Source organism: Homalodisca vitripennis, chromosome 4 (assembly GCF_021130785.1).
Source record: "Homalodisca vitripennis isolate AUS2020 chromosome 4, UT_GWSS_2.1, whole genome shotgun sequence".
NCBI lineage: Eukaryota > Metazoa > Arthropoda > Insecta > Hemiptera > Cicadellidae > Homalodisca > Homalodisca vitripennis.
Genome location: NC_060210.1, coordinates 23,933,299 through 23,953,407, shown reverse-complemented (window position 1 = coordinate 23,953,407; position 20,109 = coordinate 23,933,299). Strand labels below are relative to the sequence as shown.

General features: G+C 34.1%; 1 protein-coding gene across 2 annotated transcripts in view; it reads right to left on the bottom strand.

Annotated features, from left to right (window-relative positions):
- Window positions 1-20,109, bottom strand: part of LOC124359047 (DNA polymerase theta-like) — an 86,237-nt gene that overhangs the window by 62,786 nt on the left and 3,342 nt on the right. For both annotated transcript variants that reach the window (XM_046811442.1, XM_046811443.1), the window contains exons 4-9: window positions 19,800-19,924; window positions 18,829-18,957; window positions 17,602-17,806; window positions 4,114-4,246; window positions 2,128-2,280; window positions 602-811 (exon numbers count right to left, since the gene is read on the bottom strand). In XM_046811442.1, coding sequence (XP_046667398.1) covers window positions 602-811; window positions 2,128-2,280; window positions 4,114-4,246; window positions 17,602-17,806; window positions 18,829-18,957; window positions 19,800-19,924 — 955 coding nt within the window. The remainder of the gene's footprint in view (window positions 1-601; window positions 812-2,127; window positions 2,281-4,113; window positions 4,247-17,601; window positions 17,807-18,828; window positions 18,958-19,799; window positions 19,925-20,109) is intronic.

Genomic DNA, 20,109 nt, shown 5'->3' with positions numbered 1-20,109 from the left:
GCTAGGATGGGAGAGCAGTTTCGTGGAGGGGTGAAATTTATCCTCTCTCAATTTCTCAGTGAGCATGGCAACTTTAGCAGCTACTTATTTTAAAGGAGGAGTGAAACAATACGACGAGCAGGATTCCACAGAGCACACATTTTTTGCCTACTTCATATGAGTGGCACATCAGGATGGAGACAGCACACCTGTGATTTGGGAGAACACAATGTGGTCACATGATGCCAACAAATACAATAAATTGTAACCACAATACCACAAAGTGAAAACAAATGGAAAGTTTTATCCTAAATATTACTGAAGATAATTAGAGAAAATTTCAGCATATTATGAATAAAACAAGAAAATCATTTCATAGTGTTTCTGGCTTAGGTGATTTAGTACAACATTAATAGGTTGAAATTAGTTGTCCAAAACAGTTTGAGATGATTATGGAGAGATCCACACGTGGAACACCACAACTCTTTGGATTAGAACCACAACAAAGGAAGTGTTTATTTTCCAAGAGAAGACATTAACATCCAGAGAGTACTCCTTGTGACTTGTATTATTGTAATGTGTTTATATTAATCATTAAGTTAGTGCTTGTCTCTAAACTAACCTTCTGTGTCCTTGCCCATTCGGCCGGCACGCCCTACCATCTGTCTGTAGGTGAGAACATCCGCGTCTCGGCTGCGCGGAGGGCACCGTATCAACACGCGCCGTGCAGGAAGGTTCACTCCCGAGGAAAGGGTCGATGTCGCTACCAACACTCGAAGGACTGATGTTCTGAAAGCCCCCTCAACTATGTCTCGTTCATCCATAGTCAGACCTGAGTCAACAAGCATTCTTTTGTTTTTCACTAAGTATATTGATGAAGTGTATTTTTTAAACTGAGGCACTTTAACTTACAACATAACATTACAAATCGCACTAAGGTAGTTTTAAAAATATACAGGTAAAGAAAAGTTTATGAAACTTTGATCTAATACTCAACTTCAACTATGAGGCTGAAGACACGTAACATTACACAAGACAGGACTACACCAAACGTTGCCTAACAGGCTTCATTGATGTTGCATGCAAACTTTCTAATCTATAGATCAATTTATTCTCGATATGTTCTTAGGACAGACAAACAATCACAAAGGCCCCCAGGCAGACAAAGGGAAACTTTGCCAGTCTACCAAGTGATAGGCTTCAATAAAGCTCATCCAACCCCATGGATAGGCATTTACCATCATAAAACTCTTTGTTGCCTACATAGAAATGAAGCTTCATGCAAAATTTCAAGTCTGTACGTTAGTTTGTTCTCTACATATTGTGCTGACAAACAGGTATAAATGAAAATTTTCCAGACCTTCGAGTGAAAGGTTTCACTAACTCAACCAACAAGAACAAGGATTGTCCAGAAAAAGGAAAAACATGTGTTAACTAAATTGGACGTAGATTACCCCTATGGTTTATTTGTGCTTTTCAGTTAGTTTTCATCCTGCAGTAAGGTATTAACTCTTATCCAGAGTTCTATAAAATAAAGAAAAAATATCTATGACCCATACAAAACTGTATAAATATTTTATTACCTGTAAATCTTCAAAATGTATGCATAACATGGCAAGGTGTAGGCATAAGAATAATAAAATACACGATTTTTTTAAGGAGAGTCTGATCCCATTCTTATTCTTATTCTGCCAGTTCATGGGCCACTGGCCTGTGCTACGATCTTATCAAACAGAATAACGTGTAGAGTCAATACAATCCAAGGTCGATGATACTGATAAAAAAGCCACAGTCACAGACAGGATTTGAACCTGCTCTATCTTAACTCAGGTACAAAGTTCGACACCCTAGACCGCTCGACCATTGCCACTTCCAAAACAGTGGTTTCTGATCTGAACACTACAAAATAATTTAACTATAATAATAAACTATGTAATAACATTAAATTAAATTAGAAATTAATTAACAAGTAGCATAAATATATATTTAAGAAGCCAATGGCAAAATCCCAGTTCTAACTCTAGTTATTAATTTCAATACTGGGAAACTCAAAATATGGCCTTAGGGATCATCCCCCTCCAATAACACAACTGCTTAATCTACTGCAAATTTCCTTCTAAATTTATACGGAACTAAGAATGAGCTAACCTGCATGATGAAATGCAACACCAAACGCAACGCTGCGGCCGAGAGCTTGATCCAGACCAGCTGGACATCTCTTGAGTTGCTCCAGAACATCACTGATAGCATTGCCGTCCAGTTGTTCCCGCACTTGCAGACCGACATCAGTCTTTTCATACCCTTTACAGCATATTTGCACAATATTAATCCATAATACTATAGTTGTGCTAGGAATATTTCTTTCTTTCCACTTAAAAATAAATGTTGACAACAATTTCAAAGTAAGAAAGTTAGAATTAAAAATTAAATATGTACTTTTATATAATAAAAACTTTTTGTAAACAAACTTATAAAGAGTTTTCAAGAAATATAAATTCTTCATTTAAAGGAAATTTAAAAAAATTATAATATGAAAAGATAAGATGATTTTGCACACATTTGTAATTACTATAAATATTTTAACTGAAATACAAGGTTTTGAGAAGTAGCAAAAGTATTTAAATTCAGTTTGAAACTATAATACATAAGTGGTTTGTATGTAAAAGTCTATTGTCTTTTAATTCATAACCAGTTATATCTAATTAATAAGTGCACATGTTTGTATTGAATGTATAATGAACCTTATGTTTTTAAAACTAACTAAGAAGAGGAAACTCGATAAGTTCTCATCATCTTCTTGCAGTTTCATTTGTATTACCTGCATTGACACATAATTAACTTTTGAGCTATTTCCAATGTTTATAGAACGTTTAGTATCAATTAAAACTAAAATAACATGCTATATGATTTATTAAAAATTCTTGTCTGCCAAAAACTCTAAAATCTTTAACAATGATTAAAAGGCTTTTTCAAAATGTTTCAATTATATTTATAGCTGCAAATTATATTTGAGTGAAAGTTTTATACAATTTAAAATATACAAAAAGATGTAGAATTTCATTCTTATAAATAATGTAAGGTTCATTGTATTACTCATAAAATATTTGATCAAGTTTTTTCTTTTACTATTGGTACGTATCAAATTAATCAGCTACCAAACCCAGGAGGAAGTATTTATTTTTGGCTATCCTTGCCCATAATTAGTAGACCATTCAAAATTCTGTTTTTACTCTACAACATCTTTTAGCTTAAGATTTATTTTTATGGGAGTTTCAAGGTCTGTGGTATGTCTTAGCTAACAACACAAGCTATTATGCTACCATTTGTAAAGATCTGAATTATTCTGTAAATTTGTTTTTGTTAAATAAACAATGTATACACACACATTTTGGAATGGAGTAATTATTTTTTATAATTTAAAACTATATTTATCTGTTCTAATCATTTTATACTTGTTTACTAAATGTGTTGACTTAATGTTAATGATGAATTGCAGAAAATTATCTTCACAGCTTTTAATTGTAATTACTCCTAATTAATTGATATTTTTCACATTAAATTACTGTTTAATAATTTTTAAAAATTATTACAACTCTAAAAATCAACACGCTTCATCAGTCTCATAAGTACTAGCATGTCAGGCCATGTATGAGCCAGTCGGCATGGTTGTATCGAGAATAGTCACCACATCCAATCAGTGTTTATAGGACACTTATCGTATCCAAGATTACAAGATAAAAATAAATCAAGTGATCAGCATATTTTGCCAACAACTCTCCAAATAGAAAAGTAATTTTTGATCAACTGGACAGTTTAGTAGATTGACTGTTCCCCTAATTAAATTTTTCTCATCCAAAAATTAAAGAATTTTGTAAACAGATCCAATTTTGGAAATGTTTGTCTAACACTGAGTATCCGGTGTTGGCAGCATTGGACACAGATTAACAGAAGCCACAACAATCTGGATATCGTTCCTGTACAACAAATGCGTGTACCTCCTTCTGCGCCTTCTGTGGTAAAATATTGTTTGCCAAATCAAACGAAATATCATTCAATGGTGTCAGATTACGACTACACGCTTAAGTCAAAAACATAGTGAAGCTTTACATGAAAGACATAGAAATGTGAACTAACCAATTCTGCGGAACTCTGCAGCGATCTGTTGTGCACAGGTCTCACACCAGCTGCGGGTGGGACAGAACACCAGCACGGAGTGTCCAGCCAGGAGTGACTCCAGGCACAGGTTTATCATATCACCAGTGTCTGACTGGAACACAAGTCATCAACATGTACCCTCATTGTAGTAGTGTTAATGACAATATTCAAATTCAAATTAACTTTATTCATGTTATTTGTACAATTACATTTGAATTTATACAAATAAGGAATGGAATCATCTTACATTTTTTATTTTATTATATCCTATGTGTCCATATATTCTCCAAATGAATACAAAGCCTTATCTGTCAAAAATCTTTTTAAATGTTTTTTAAACAATAAATCATTTTCTATGTTAAATAAATTTCTAGGGACTTGGTTTATAAATTTAATAAATTTAATACCTGCCGAGCTAGGATTTTTATAATGAAATTCCAATGCATGTTTATGTACTGCCAATTGATTTCTATTTCTAGTAAAGTAGTTGTGATTTGACCCCAATCGGGGTAATTTGTCAAAATTTGATCTAACCATCATAACAGTTTCCAGTATATACATTCCGTAAATAGTTAAAATTCCTAATTTTGAAAAATACTCTTTCACAGATTCCCCATCCTTTAAGTTCATGATTATCCTAATTGCTTTTTTTTTAAGTTGAAGAATGCTTAACAGATTTGAATTACTAGTGGCCCCGTACAACACAACACCAAAGTTTATATGAGAATGTATGTGGGCATAATAAATGGTTTTCAAAATTTCAGTTGAGCAATATTTTGACATGGTTTTAAGAGCAAACAATCCGGAAGAAATCTTTTTTTGCAAAGCCAAAATATGTTCGTTCCAAGTTAAGTTCTCGTCTAGAAGTAATCCTAAAAATTTAGTGTTAGTTAATTGAGAAATTTGTATATTGTCTATTGTTATGTTTGCATAAGTTTTTTTTTTTTTTTTGTGCAGAAAGAGATCATATTTGTTTTATTAAAGTTTAGTAATAAATTTTTACTGCAAAAATAATTATTAATACACATGAGTTCCGTTTTACCTGCAATTTCTATTTCATTCAAACTTTTACCAGCAACTATTAAATTAGAGTCATCTGCATATAGACACAGCTTGCTTTGATCTTTTGTCAGAACATTTGGCAAACCCAACATATAAAGTAAGAAAAGAATAGGCCCCAGAATGGAACCCTGTGGCATTCCATGCCTTGATATTTTTAAAGAAGATTTTGCATGAGTGATTTGATTTAATTTGGTTACAAACTGCAAGTCAACATACTGTGGTCTATTTGAAATATAAGAAGCAAACCAGTTTAATGTAACATCTTTAATACCAATATTTTTTAAAATTTCTATTAATATTTCATGTGATACACTATCAAAGGCCTTGGTAAGATCCATAAAAATGCCAACCACATAATTCCCCTTATCAATATTGTCCACTATGGTTTCAATAAAATCCGTCCCAGCAGTTATGACAGACTTACCAGCTCTGAAGCCATGCTGTCCTCTGTCAAATATATTATTGGTTTCAAGAAAATCAACTAGTCGTAAATACATTACACGTTCAAAAATTTTTGAAAAAGTAGACAAAATGGACAAAGGTCGATAATTATTAGGATCAGTTTCACTTCTTTTTTTGGAAACGGTTATAATTTTAGAGATTTTCAGTTTTTCAGGAAAGATTCCAGACACAAAAGAGGAATTTATAACATCAGGTCAGGTCAGGAGTCAGGGGCTTGATCAGGTACATTTTAGCTTGCTTGACAATTGGCATTGGAATTTCATCGTGGCCTGCTGAATATTTGTTAGGAAATGACATTATAATCTGATTTAATTCTTCCTCACTTACTGGTTGGGTGTGGAACTTTTTAGCATTAGAAGTTTTAAAGGTACCAGTGTTAACAGTGATGTGTGATGACAAGTTTGGTAATATTTCATTATCTACAATGTCAATAAAATGATTGTTAAAAATTTCACAGATTTCCTCTGGTTCAGAATATTCATGGTTTTCATAAATCAATTTAATATGTTTATTAAAATTGTGATAATTTTTTGTTTCATTATTAATTATTTTCCAAGTAGATTTACATACGTTTTCAGAATTTCTAATTTTATTTTCAATATATTCCTTTTTTGAAGAGTTTAATTTTTTGCTGTAATTTTTTTTCAACTGTTTTAATAGCTTATTTGGTGTTCTATCTTTGGTTAATCTTGTAGTTTGACTTAAACTTATAATTTCCGCTTTTTCTTTTTCCAAATCATAATTGATCCATTTGTCTTTATTAAAATTTACCCTAGACTTGACCAGAGGAAAACTAACATCAAAATAGTACATCAAAATTTTATGAAAAACATTGTCTACTGTTGCATTGTAGACTTCCAACCAAGTTTCATTGCTCAACATATTTTTAAAGATCTCAATGTTTTCTCTTGTATATTTTCTACAAAACTGTGTTAAGGTCTTAAAAGATGTCTTTTTATTACTACATACATTAATTTTCAAAAGTTGGGCATCATGATCAGAGAGCTCAGTAATAACACCTTCAACCATAAGTGACTTTTTCGGTAAATTTGTTATAATATTATCAATTGCACTTTCACAATCCAGGGTAACTCTAGTCGGAAAATTCACCAAGTACTGCATGTTATGTTGCCTTAAAATATTACTTAATCTATCATGACTTTTAGAACAATGCAATACATTTATGTTTATATCCCCAGCTAAAATTACATGCTCATAAGTTTCAGTTAAAATAGTTAAAACAATATCAAGTTTATCCAAAAAGAGGCCATCATAAATTAAATCTGGAGTTCTATACAACCCCACTAATACAAAAGAAAAATCAAAAGCTCGGCAGGAAACAATACAGCATTCAAACTCTTTATCTATACATAAGTTATTAATTCTAGGAATTACAACTCTCTTAACTTGGTAAGAGTTGCTGCCCAAAATCATAACTCCTCCACCACCACATGTTTGGCGACAATAGTTGGTTATAACAGAATAATAAAATTATTAACTTTAGCAAATTTTATCTCATCAATTTTTAGTTTATGTTCACTCAACACTATTAGGTCTGGTTTCAACTCTTCAAGAACTATTTCCAAAGATAATTTCCACGATAAAAAGTGTTGGATATTTTGATGTAGAATTTTTATTGTAAGATTTGCATTTCTTGAATCCAAATTTTTTTTATATATTGTGGAGGAGCTATTTACAGTATGTTTTGATCTATTTGAAATATCTACTTTAATGGTGGAAACTGATTTAGGCTTGCTAAAAAAAGGGAGTCATTGTGCTGTTGGTGTGGCGTATATAGTGTTGGTGTGGAGTATGTTGGTTGTGCTAGTGTTGTTTGTGGAGACATATGAACAGTTGTTACAGATGGACTTAGGAAAGAACTTTGAAATTCAGGAGACACCTTCCCACTCTCCCTCACACTCCCTTCACTTATCACAAAATCGCCCATTTCACTTTCACTACTCTCACAGACACTTGCTTCAGTTGTTGCTGGAAGTGAAGTTATTTCTTGGGTTGGAGTATGTGAGGAGAAAACAAGTTCGCTCTTGTAGGCCTGCGGCTGCGGAGTCGACCAACCTCTCCATACTGGGGAAAGTGGAACTTGGGAGCTTATTTCCAGTTCATTACTCGCAGTTTCGGTTGAGGGCTGTGATGGAGTACCACGAAGACAATCCATAGAACCCTGAATCTGCTCGAGAAATTCATCATGTGACAGTCCTCTCCTGAGTTTTCTCTGAGATTTTTGATCATAAGAAACTATGGTTACTGTAGCTCCAGTAGCCAATTGAAATTTTGAGAGATTGGAAATCAAGTGTTCAATAGTGATCTCATCTCGAACAGCACCTATTGGAGAACAAATCAGGTGCTTGAATCCCCTCCTCTCAAAATCCATAGCCAATTGATGAAAGGCCAAATCATAATCAGTTTTCTTTGGCTTGTTGTAGTACTTGGGTTTAGTAATGAGGCTGTAAATTCCTGCACCATGTCTGTGATTCTGGTACGCAAGATGTGAACTGACACAGTTTAAATCAGAAGGCTTTCCACATTGCTGCTTAAATATCACGGCAACTCCTGCTGTCATGTGGCGATCATGATCGAAGTCTGCTGAAATTGAATGAGCAAAAGCCACAGATGCATTCTCTTGATGCTTGACGATAATATCTTTCATATTTGCAACAATTATTTGAAAAGGTTTTTTCTCTTTTGAGATTTCACAATCATTGGTGGGTTCCACAGTGCACACTTTATTCTGTAACGAATAGTCACAATTATTTTTGAAACCAGTTTGTTTCGGAATGTCATAGGCATTTATTTCCTTGCATATCCTGTTAACTATCAATTGCTTTCCTAAGAAGTTTAAGTGGATGCCATCTCGATTAAAACATTTTTCAGATAAAGCTGTCATGTCCACAAAAGAAACATTCTTCATTATTCTGGTTTGCTCATAGTAATGTAGATTTAAATTCATAATTTCCTCATTTATTCTATGGAATAGGGTTAGATCTTGTCTAAAGGGTATGCCACACAATATAACTCTACAATGCCTATAAGACAGTAAGACAGATGTTAAATTAGTGTAAATGGTTTGAGTGCTTCCATTGTAAACATCACTTGCACCTCCCATGATAACTAAAAATTCTTCTGGTGCAAAAGTTATATTTCTTGTTTGGTCAATAATATCCATGAATTTAGCTCCAGGTGATATCAACTCATTTACCTTGGAGGTTTTCTCGAGTTTATCATGAATTTTCCTGGCTAGATACCTGCCATGGCTGTCACCAACTATAGTAACATAAGGAGATGGTATTGGTAAAATGTCCTGTTTAGGGTAACCTGTAGTAGGGGGGGCCTGTTCAGTTTGTATAGCTTTTTCACAGAGTATTTCAGGTTTTGTTTGGTTCTGAGGGTTTTTTATAGACAAATCATTTTCCCCGATGTGAGTTTTTATGCTATCATAGTCATTATTAGAACTTGGCTGGTTAATAAATGACAACACAATGTCTTTAGGAGTTAAAATTCCATTTTTTATAACATAAGCAATGTAGGATCGTTTTTTAGCACAATCATTTTCAGAAAAATCTGGGATCTTTATGTTCTGAAAGAAGTTCTTGCTGTTGAAATTAAGTAAAATGTAGTCAACTGCATGTAGAAGATACACCCCACAATCAAATGAATTATTTTGATTCGGGCCATCAAGTGATATTAAATCAGTTGTTGGTGAGTTCTGAAAATAATGAATAAGTTTCAGAGACACCAGCTTAGCAATTTCAGAGTTACCACTACTTCTCATAGAGTCATAGTGATAATATTTATTTGCCACTTCTTGAACATTATATAGATTTAATGGACCATGTTCTACCAATACGAATATTTTATATATTTATAAAATATCTAAATTTAATAATAAGCCTGAATGTTTAGTAAACAGTTCAGGCATAACAAGTGATGGATTAATGTCTTTACTTCTATTCCAAATTACACATGATAAAAACAGAGATTTGATTAACAAATTGGTTCCTTCAATTAGTGAAACTTCGTTAGGTACAGTTTATTATATATCTATAAACTATGCCTGTACGGTACTTCTATATATATAAAAATGAATGTTTGTATGTTTGTCCTTTATGGAATCGTGAACTATTGGACCGATCATGATGAAAATTTGTACGTATATGTATTTTTCCACGGAGAAGGTTTATAAGCTATGCCCATCCCTTTCCCGATTCAGGATTCCGCCCCACTGGTTACAGAAATACCCATAAGAAATGCATTGCAGCAAACATATGTTAACGTCTTTTCAAATTTTTAATCAGCTGTTCTTTGTAAACATATATTACACTTATAGTTTTAAAGCATAGAGTAAGCTTAAGAGAAACGACAAATTTTGTTTAAACTGTTTTTGCAATCACTGTTAAACATAGACTTTACTATCCAGATAATACAATTCAAATTTGACGTAAAAATTCACCTTTAACTGCAATATTTATTTAATATAAACCATGCTCATGCTTGATCAGAAGAGTAATGCAGATATCATAATTACTATCTTACGTTGGCTACAAATATAAAGAATGTTATAAAATCAACCTTAGTTGTTTTTTTTGACAGAAGTATGGTTCTCAAAACTCCGTGTGTACATATTCTCTCGATCGAGACAACAAAGCAAGCTCAATCGTGGCATCGGAGATATAACTAATTTAATCTAAAATTTATTATAGTAAAAAAAAAAATTTACTAAGTAATATAAGGACTTCGGTTCTTAAGATTTGCGTGCGAAGCCGTGGGTAACAGCTAGATAGAGGCAGGAATATGGTACATACCTTCATAATACGCCCAAGAGGCTCACGATGGAACGACTATCAATTATCTCAGCAATGTTTAGAATGTGATAGAAAAAGAATAAGTGAATATAGTGTACTGTTTTCAACGGGAAATTGCGTGCGAAGCCGCGGGCAACTTTTGCAAAAAATTATTGAAATGCGCAGCAAAGCGCGCCGGGCCCGCTAGTAAATTATAAAATTATGCTGTATCAATAATTTGTTATTTTTATAATTGAAGTTAATTATAAATGTTTTTGTTGTTAGATATGTTCTTAGTAAATTTAAAATCAAACAATTAAATAAAAGTTTTTAGTGGTTAAAGTTTTTGAGTTGACACAAAACGTTGTTGTGATTCCTGACTTATGCATGTCACAACACTTTGGTATTATTGGTTTACTTTAACCAAGATTGTAGTTATGTGTTATGTTAGTTATTCACCTGAGAAAGGGATCAGGTTGCAGATCTCGAAACTAAGTTTTACTGATTTTTTTAACAGTGACAAATGTCCAAAAAAGTCCTATTTCCTTCAAAATCCTTCCATCGTCTAATACAATGAATTGATTTTTGGTATGGACCCAGAACCAGTAACAAATTAAAGATCTTGTAAGCTTGTATCTTAAGTTAACTAAACAAACTAATCATTTAACTTTTTGGTATTAATATAAGATTGAAACCTTACACCTTTATGCTTAACTCTAAAAACTCCTTTTTCCATATTGGAAAGGCAGTAAACTTTTTGTCTTCTGCCTGTAAATCATTACTCAAAGAAAGAATTGCACATCATCATCGTGAAAGAAGCTATCTCAAAAATAGTATTGAATATAAAAAAGCTCAGTTCATACCAAAGTTTTGGTGGAGGTATGTGGATTTTTTTCTCATGGAGACACTAAATCGAATGAGTTTCTGAATCACATTAAGTTTCCAATTGATATGGAAGTTCAAAACAAGCTTCTTTTTTTGGATGTGTTTGTATTAAGAAAGAAGGATGCCCTGTTTCCATCACAATCCTTCCAACGTCAAAAGCAAACAAGGAAATACTTGTTATAAACCAAACCATAAGAACATTTAACCCTTTGGGGTCAACTTTTGATATATCAGAAATCGGTAATAGAAGCGAATACTGCAAACTTCTGATATATTGGAAGTTTCATAATGAAAGTTTTTCATTTATTCAATGACACATTTCAATCAAATTTTTGTGAAAAAAGTCTAAATAGATAACCAAAGTAACAAAATATAACGGTTTTGTAAATAGTATTTGATTGTTTGTTTGTTTATTCTATATCTGTATACATGCAATGTCGCCCGTCTATTTCCTCTATGGTCAGACCACGTGCCAGTCGCTGCTTCTGGGGAGTAAACAAACAGATAGTTGCTAAGGTACGTTTACTTTGTAAATAGTGTTATTTACACTATTTTTTGTTTGATTTATGTGAAGAGCAGTGAGTGTCCGTTTTGACGATGATTTATGTTTTAGTAAACTAGATAGACTTCTGTGAGTTGGATAAGAGTGAGGATGAACTTGGATAGCTCGTTTGTTGACGATTCTGATAAAGATCTATCATGGAAACTTATCGATTAAAATCAACCCTTATCATCAACATCATCTGGTAGGCCTATTCATTTCATTCCAATCAGTGATAGTGATGAGAGTGATGTTGAGACAGACCAAGTAGTGTTAGAAATAGAGACTTAGCAAGAGAGGTAGAGGGAAGGCTAGAGGTAGGCCTAGGAGTGTAAGGGTTGGCAATGATCATGTTCCAGACATTCCTGTTGAAGAGGATGATATACCCTACTTACCCCAGGATAATGAACAAACATTATGTACTCTGAACTACCTGGACCCAACACTGTCCTCTGCCAGATTCTAGGTCTATAGCCTATTCAATCTATTTTTAGTATGGCTTTTTTGGAGCTAAAGGTAAAAGAGACTAGTAGATATGCCCAACAATATACAGCCGACTCTCGATAATTCAAACATTCGATAATTCAAAACTCTTGGTAATTCGAACGAAAAGGCCGGTCCCTTGAAAAACTCTCGCTATTTCAAAATTTTTCAATGCATTTTGATACACTCGGTATTTCGAACTTACCGCAGAGGACAGACTAATTTTGAACACGCAGTAATTCGAAGTCTTGTCGGCGGAACTCTCTATAATTCGAAATGACGTAAACGAATTGAGGTTAGGCCGATACAGAACACGCAGTAATTCGAAGTTCACTCGACAGAACTCTTTGTAATTCGAATTGAGAGTCGGCCGGTGGGAAACACGCATTTCAACTTATTCCTGTCATAACAAGAAACTTTGCATCCTGTGTCCCAGAGCATACTCTTTGCAGTGTTGGTTATGTTTGCGCCGTGTTGTGTGGAAGTCGTGTTTGTTGTGTGTAAGAAGTGTTTGTCGTGATGGCTACTAAGCAAAAATATAAATGTCTTTCTCTTTCGGAAAAGAAAGAAGTGATCGCGGCGGTAGAAAGTGGTAAAGCGAAGTCGGAAGTTGCAAAAACATTTCAAATCCCTGCGAGTACCTTGTCTACCATTCTAAAAAATAAACAAAAAATAGTTGAAGTGAGTTCCGTAGCAGGAAGAAAAAGAACGACAAAAGGTGAATATCCTAGATTAGAAGAGTGTTTAGTCACATGGCTTAGACAGTGTAGAGATAAAAATGTTCCTGTTGGAGGTTCGCTTTTAAAAGAAAAGGCAAAGGCATATGCTAAAGAGCTTGGCATCCCCAGCTTTGCAGCAAGCGAAGGCTGGTTGACTAATTTCAAAAAACGTAATGGTATATTTTTTAAAAAGGTTTGTGAGGAAAGCGCTAGCGTTAGCGACAGTGTGTGTTCCGATTGGCGTGCAGAGTTGTCCAGCTTAACAGAAAGTTATGAACCACACAACATTTTTAACACCGACGAGACCGGCTTATTCTTTAAATGCATGCCAGACCAGACATTTACATTTAAAGACGAGAAATGCCACGGAGGGAAACATAGTAAGGAAAGGTTAACTCTTCTGTTGACTGTTAACATGGATGGTTCCGAAAAATTGAAGCCCCTCCTCATCGGGAAAGCAGCAAAACCTAGGTGTTTTAAAGGTATCCAGTCATTTCCCGTAACCTACTGCTCGAACAAAAAGGCGTGGATGACAACGGAGTTGTTTAAAGAGTGGTTAAATTCATTGAACAGCGACATGAAAAAACAAAATTGTGAAATCCTCTTATTCCTTGATAACTGTTCAGTTCATAACAACCCTCCAAATCTCTCGAATGTGAAACTTCACTTTTTTCCACCAAATACAACATCCAAGTTGCAGCCTCTAGACCAAGACATAATTCAAAACTTCAAAGCATTTTACAGACATGAAATAGTCAAGATTGTACTGGATGGAATTGACAGTAATGAAACTCCAAACATCTCTATTCTCACAGCCATGTTGATTGTGGAAAAAGCGTGGAAAAGTGTGAGTCAAACGACAATATTTAACTGTTTTTGTAAGTCTGGATTCTGTGTTAACACACCCGATGAAGAACTTCAAGTTGTGCAGCCAACACCTTGGGAATCTCACCCTGTAATAGGAGATGTTCCATTTGAAGATTTTGTGCAAGTTGATGACGAAGTTGCAGTATGGGGAACCCTTACTGATGCTGACATCTTGGCCGCTAAAGATGAAGAACAACCTGATGTTGATAACGATGAGGAAGACCAGGAGTTCCCGCCTGTCACACTGAAGGAGGCCAGCACATCCTTAGAAAAGCTGCGCCATTTTTCTCTCCAGGTAAAAGCATCGCAATAAACTACTGTAGTTAGCCTATCAATTTGTTAAACTGATTTAAAAATGCCATATTCTCCACACTGCAATTTATCCATCATTTTTTTACTAAATTTGATGTCCGAAAGTAGCGTAGACTTTTTTTAACCTTAGGGTCTTAGGGCTGTAAAATCAGCTGTTTGTTTAGTTTAAAACTTCAATGTAAATACTGTATGTCATAAGTTATAATACAACCAACAAATTACATAATTTTCGGCATTTGTTACGAAATACGCTGTGACAGTTGTTTTCTTTCTTTTCTTTGCAGACAGAAGTTGGGCCGGAAGTGTTCGACGCACTATTTTTGATAAACAAGGTCGTTGATGAGGCACGAATCAACAAGAAAAAGCAATCAAAGATAACAGATTTTTTCAATTAATCATTAGAAATTAATGTTCTTTAAGTTTTGTTAGTTTGCCGTATGACATTGTGTGTTTAATAAAAAAACGCTTGGTAATTCAAATAGTTTTCTTTTCCTCTCAATAAATCGAAACTCTCGGTAATTCAAAACTCTCACTAATTCGAATTTTTTTGCATGTCCCGCCAATTTCGAATTATCAAAAGTCGACTGTATGAACAAATCTTCTCAATATGTCATTATCAAATATGTTTTGGTCCAGGGCAGCTACTATTGTTGATGAAATTCAAGCCTTCCTAATTGTGGTTATAAACATGGGACTAATAAAGAAACCTACCATAAAAGTTATTGGGCAACAACTAATTCTCAGCTACTCTTTTTCCCAAAATGTTCACTCACAATAAGTTTCAAAGGGTTTATTCTTTTTTAACCTGATAAAACAGTGACAACCTAACTAAACCTAATGAACCTGGTTGTAACCTTGTGCTCAGTTTGAGCCAATTGTGAACCATGCTAATAGTACATTCAGACACTACTACACATCCTGTCAATACTTATCTGTTGATGAGAGTCTCATTGGTCTGCAACTATTACAGTATATCCCCAATAAACATCATCATAAATGGGGAATAAAATCATGGTTGTTGTGTAATTCTATCATAAATTACTGTATAGGTTTCACATTCTGTAGAGGCACAAAGGTGAACAAGAAATAAAACAATTTGGGTTCGGCTTTGTAGCAGTTACAAAGCTTTTGAGTATGCGTAACTATCTGAAAAGGGGATTTCACATATTTTGTGATCATTTTTTCTAGTATTTCACTTATAAAATATTTGCACAACAATGGTACATTTTATACTGGTACAATTACAGTCTAGAAAAAAATCTGCCACATTAGGTAAAAGATTTTGAGTGGGACAACAAAACTATTTTAGGAAGTAAACATTCTGTTATTTGCCTTTAGAGGAAAAAACAAAAAAGAACTATAATTGTTGCATCATCAAGAGGGCAACCTATTGATGTAGATAAAGTTAGATTGATGTAGATAAAGATGACGACAAGAGGAAGACAGAAGTTTAAGTAAACCAATGCTTGATTACAAATTACTGTGATTATATGGGAGGAATGACACATCAGACATGATGTATATATATGTCGACAAACTGAGAAGTTTCTACACATAACGTAGCTATGGTTGCTCAGTCAGATACCAGGCGCTACAATAAAAGGAAGGTGAACTGGAGCTAAACTCAAAGTTCAACTGAATTAACCCTTCCCACCACAGCTACGCTATGTGTAGAAAACTTGGTTGCTCCACCATTAGAGATCGTGTCTATCACATCGTAGTGCACTCAATGGTGTACCTGATGATACAATGAGACTACCACTTCACCTATTTGTAAGTGTCTCTGATGTAAAAACGATATAAATGTTTCGTTTTGAGCTTCTTCTTCATCAACTTTCTTTGGATCTCTTCAGATGCCAGGAGTCAAGTCTGAGACAGCATCAGATACCAGACGCTGCAATAAAAGGAAGGTGAGCTGGAGCTAAATTCAAAGTTCAACTGAGAGGTTTGTTTCAATACTGTGTTATACGAAGAATGGTATTGAATAGTTACATCCTGTAGAAATTGAATTGTACTGGAAAACCTTTATCAAGGTATCAGTATAAGAAATCTGTCATTGAAGAAGTCACTCTACCTTGGATTGTAAGAAAAATTAAAAGTAGCTCACATTGGGGAAAGAGAAAACAATTCAGAAATGGGAAGGGATTTTCAAACTGCCAGGAAATAAGGAAAGATACAGCACAAAGAGCATACAAAGAGGTGACAAAATGAAAAAATCTAGAACAGCTCGCAAGAAGTGTAAAAGAGAATTGCATGGAATATATTATCCTTATACAGTGTTCCAAATTAGACAAAAATTTGTATTTTTTATTTTGTAAATAATTTGTTGTGAGTGTACTGAACTAAGAGCACATTTATCAGGAAAACATTTGGTTTAGTTCACATGAGTCCTATTTTATTGTCACTACCATAAAATGTACACCTGGTTTAAGTCTAATGACTCCTTGAACATGTAATCAATGGAAGGCTACACTACTGAATTACCGAAGTGTATAATCAAGATATATACAATAATTAAAACTTTTCTATGTGTTCTAGTTGTGTTGTTATATAATGTAGTGTCTGTGGAGTGTGTACACTCTATTGAGCGTATTACTCAAACATTTTTTGTTTACATGGAAACACCTTCTAATAGCCAACTAGCAATCTCCCACTTTCATCTGTATGAACATTGAAACAGTTTGGTAAGTGTATTTATGATGTATTGCTTTTACAAACTGAACATAGTTTGTGTTTTATGTGCTATGTCAACACTTAGAACCAGTTTAGAGAAAATAACCATCCATTGTTGGAAAACACGATATTTAGGATTTTGTACAAAATTATATACGTATATAATATTCCTGACTGTGAATTTTCTTGAGTCATACTTTTTGTAGTTGTATATAGACATATTTACTGTTAAAATACGTATGACTTTATGCATCAAAATATTTTTGTATCAATTTTTAATCACTAGCCAGCAGTAGTTTGAAACTATTTTTTTTTTTCAAAAATTTAAAATTCACAATACTCATTATACGTTTTAAAAATTCAGACCGATATATTTTTTGTAAGTAAATAACGTGTATTATGGTAGCTCGTTTTATAGTATACAACATAAAAAAAACAGGTAAAGAATATGATTTGTAGTTCCTAAAATATACTCTGTATAGTGTCTCCGGAACTCTGCAAATCCCATAAAAATAGCCTGGTATTTCTGATTTACTTCCAGTAATGTAGACTGGCCTCCAAAGGGTTATCTATCTATACCAATCTACCACATCTAACTTGAATCTAAAATAATACTTTCAATAAGGCAGATTTAAACAGAAACTATTACTTTTCATGTGCTTACTTTAAACTTGACAATAGGCTGAATATTGTATATCAGTTTGAGTGTGGAAGCATCGTAGACACCAGAGTTGACCTTGAGGTACTCAGTGAGAGGTATGGGTCGAAAGTTCGTGACATACAGAGCTGCGTCCAGCCACGCAGCCAGCTCTGCAATATTGGGCAACGTCGCCGACATCCCCACCACCTGTATCTTCAACAATTTGTCTCTACAACATTCAAATTATGATTTAGTAGACATAGTCTCGAATTAAGTATTAACTTTACATACTGAATTATGGTTTCACTGTATGCAATTTAATTCCTTAAAAAACTATGGTGGTTTTCAGTCCAGACAAACCATACAGAGTTTAAGCATTTATGGAAACATGCATATTCCATTGTATTACATTTATTAGTGAAATAAAGAATACAGAATTGTGGACTGAATAGAATTATATCAAATTTTCTCAATTTATTAATTAATATATTGAACATAAAATGCATTAGTAGAAAGTAACATTAATTTTGAAAATAGCATGCAGGAATAATTGATTTTTGTAATTATATAAAAATTTATCTCCTGTAATTTGGTAAGAGAAGGTTGTACTGAGAAGATTTGGACCATTGTGACAAGTTTAATTTACTAAATGATAGACAACATGGTTTCACCAAGAGGAAACCAAATTGACACTGACTGACTTATAGAATACATAATTAACAATCTAGAAGAAGGAAAACTTGTTACAAATCTCTTCTTAGACCTAGGCAACACATTCGATTGTCTAAGCAATGAACTAATTCTACATAAGTTAAGAAAATTATGCTTAATGCACAGCCCAGATGTGATTAGAAAAGTTATCTCAAAGACTGAAAACAAATAATAGAAATCAAATAAGCAAAAAGTGGAGTTAGAGAAATAACCAGACCAAGACATTTGACTGTAAATCAAGGTGTGCTCCAGGGATATGTAATGGGACCAGTACTGTTTATACTATTAATAAATTTCAAAAATCATTTTATACTATTTGTTTTATTATTTAAAGACATTTAAATTGAATAAGCATGAATTGAATAGCATACATTTAATTATTTTTAAACACGGCTCCCACCCATTCCTATAACCTATAACAACTGGAAAAGACACCTAAAATACCAGCCAGTGAGAAACAAGGGACTTTGCAATCAAATTAAAATAGTGATTGTGTAGTTCATGCCAGAAATATATAGCTTATTGATTGTATTTACATACTTGAGACACATGTACTTGAGCTTCGTCAGCAATAGTTCCAGCAGATAGCCTCGGTGAGGGTCTCCAAGTAGATGTAACTCATCCACCACCACACACCCCACAGAGTCCAGTCCCTGGTCCTCCAGCAGCCTGAGACAGTTAAAGGTAAGACTATGTACTTGAGTTTTGTCAATAATAGTTCCAGCAGATAGCCTCGGTGAAGGTCTCTAAGTAGATGTAACTCGTCCACCACCACACATCCCACAGAGTCCAGTCCCTGGTCCTCCAGCAGCCTGAGACAGTTAAAGGTAAGACTATGTACTTGAGTTTTGTCAATAATAGTTCCAGCAGATAGCCTCGGTGAAGGTCTCTAAGTAGATGTAACTCGTCCACCACCACACATCCCACAGAGTCCAGTCCCTGGTCCTCCAGCAGCCTGAGACAGTTAAAGGCAAGACAATGTACTTGAGTTTCATCAGTAATAGTTCCAGCAAAGAGTCAATTTGTGGGTTTTAAGTAACTGTATTGAGTACTGAGTGGCAAGGTATCTTACGTTGACAAACTCACCACTCAATGACTCAGTAACTTTTGGTAGTGAACCTATTATATGATTTGGAAATAGCTTTGTCATTTTTCAATTCCTACTTTATAGATCAATGTAAACCTGGATTATTCAATAAACCTATATTCTTCACTACTGATTATAAATCTGTAATTATATTTACTCTAATCATAAAGAACTATCTATATTTGAATTTAAATATTATCCTTTGTTAGGCATGTCATGGGCAAATGCTGCCATTTATGGCTGTATTTATAATTTTCCAAATCACAACATGTCAAAACATTTGTAAAGCAATCTTATTGTTGAGTATTTCACCTTTCCTGTGGAAACCCATCTTCTGTCCAAAAAATTATATGTCAACCTTAAATTAGTGTGCTTTTCATGTTCATTTGGAGAATGTAAAATGTAAAGGAACTATTGGTCCAACCTATTAATGAGACTGTTGGCCTTCTCGATGGTGCAGATGGCAATGTGGACAGTGCGTAGGCCTCCTGGTGGAGCATGGCTACCCATGAAGCCCTCTACTCGCACACCGCTGCTACCCAACAGATTCTGTAAACACAGTTTCAGTCAATAGACACAACAACTCCTGAAGGCTTACAGCAGTGCAGTTGGTTATATGGATACTGAATAAGCGACCTAATAAGGTACCTTTATGCACATTAAGGCTGCACTGTATATTCCACAACTATCTCCCCAATCAATCATCAATCTGTGTTTTGTGATCAAGCCTTTCT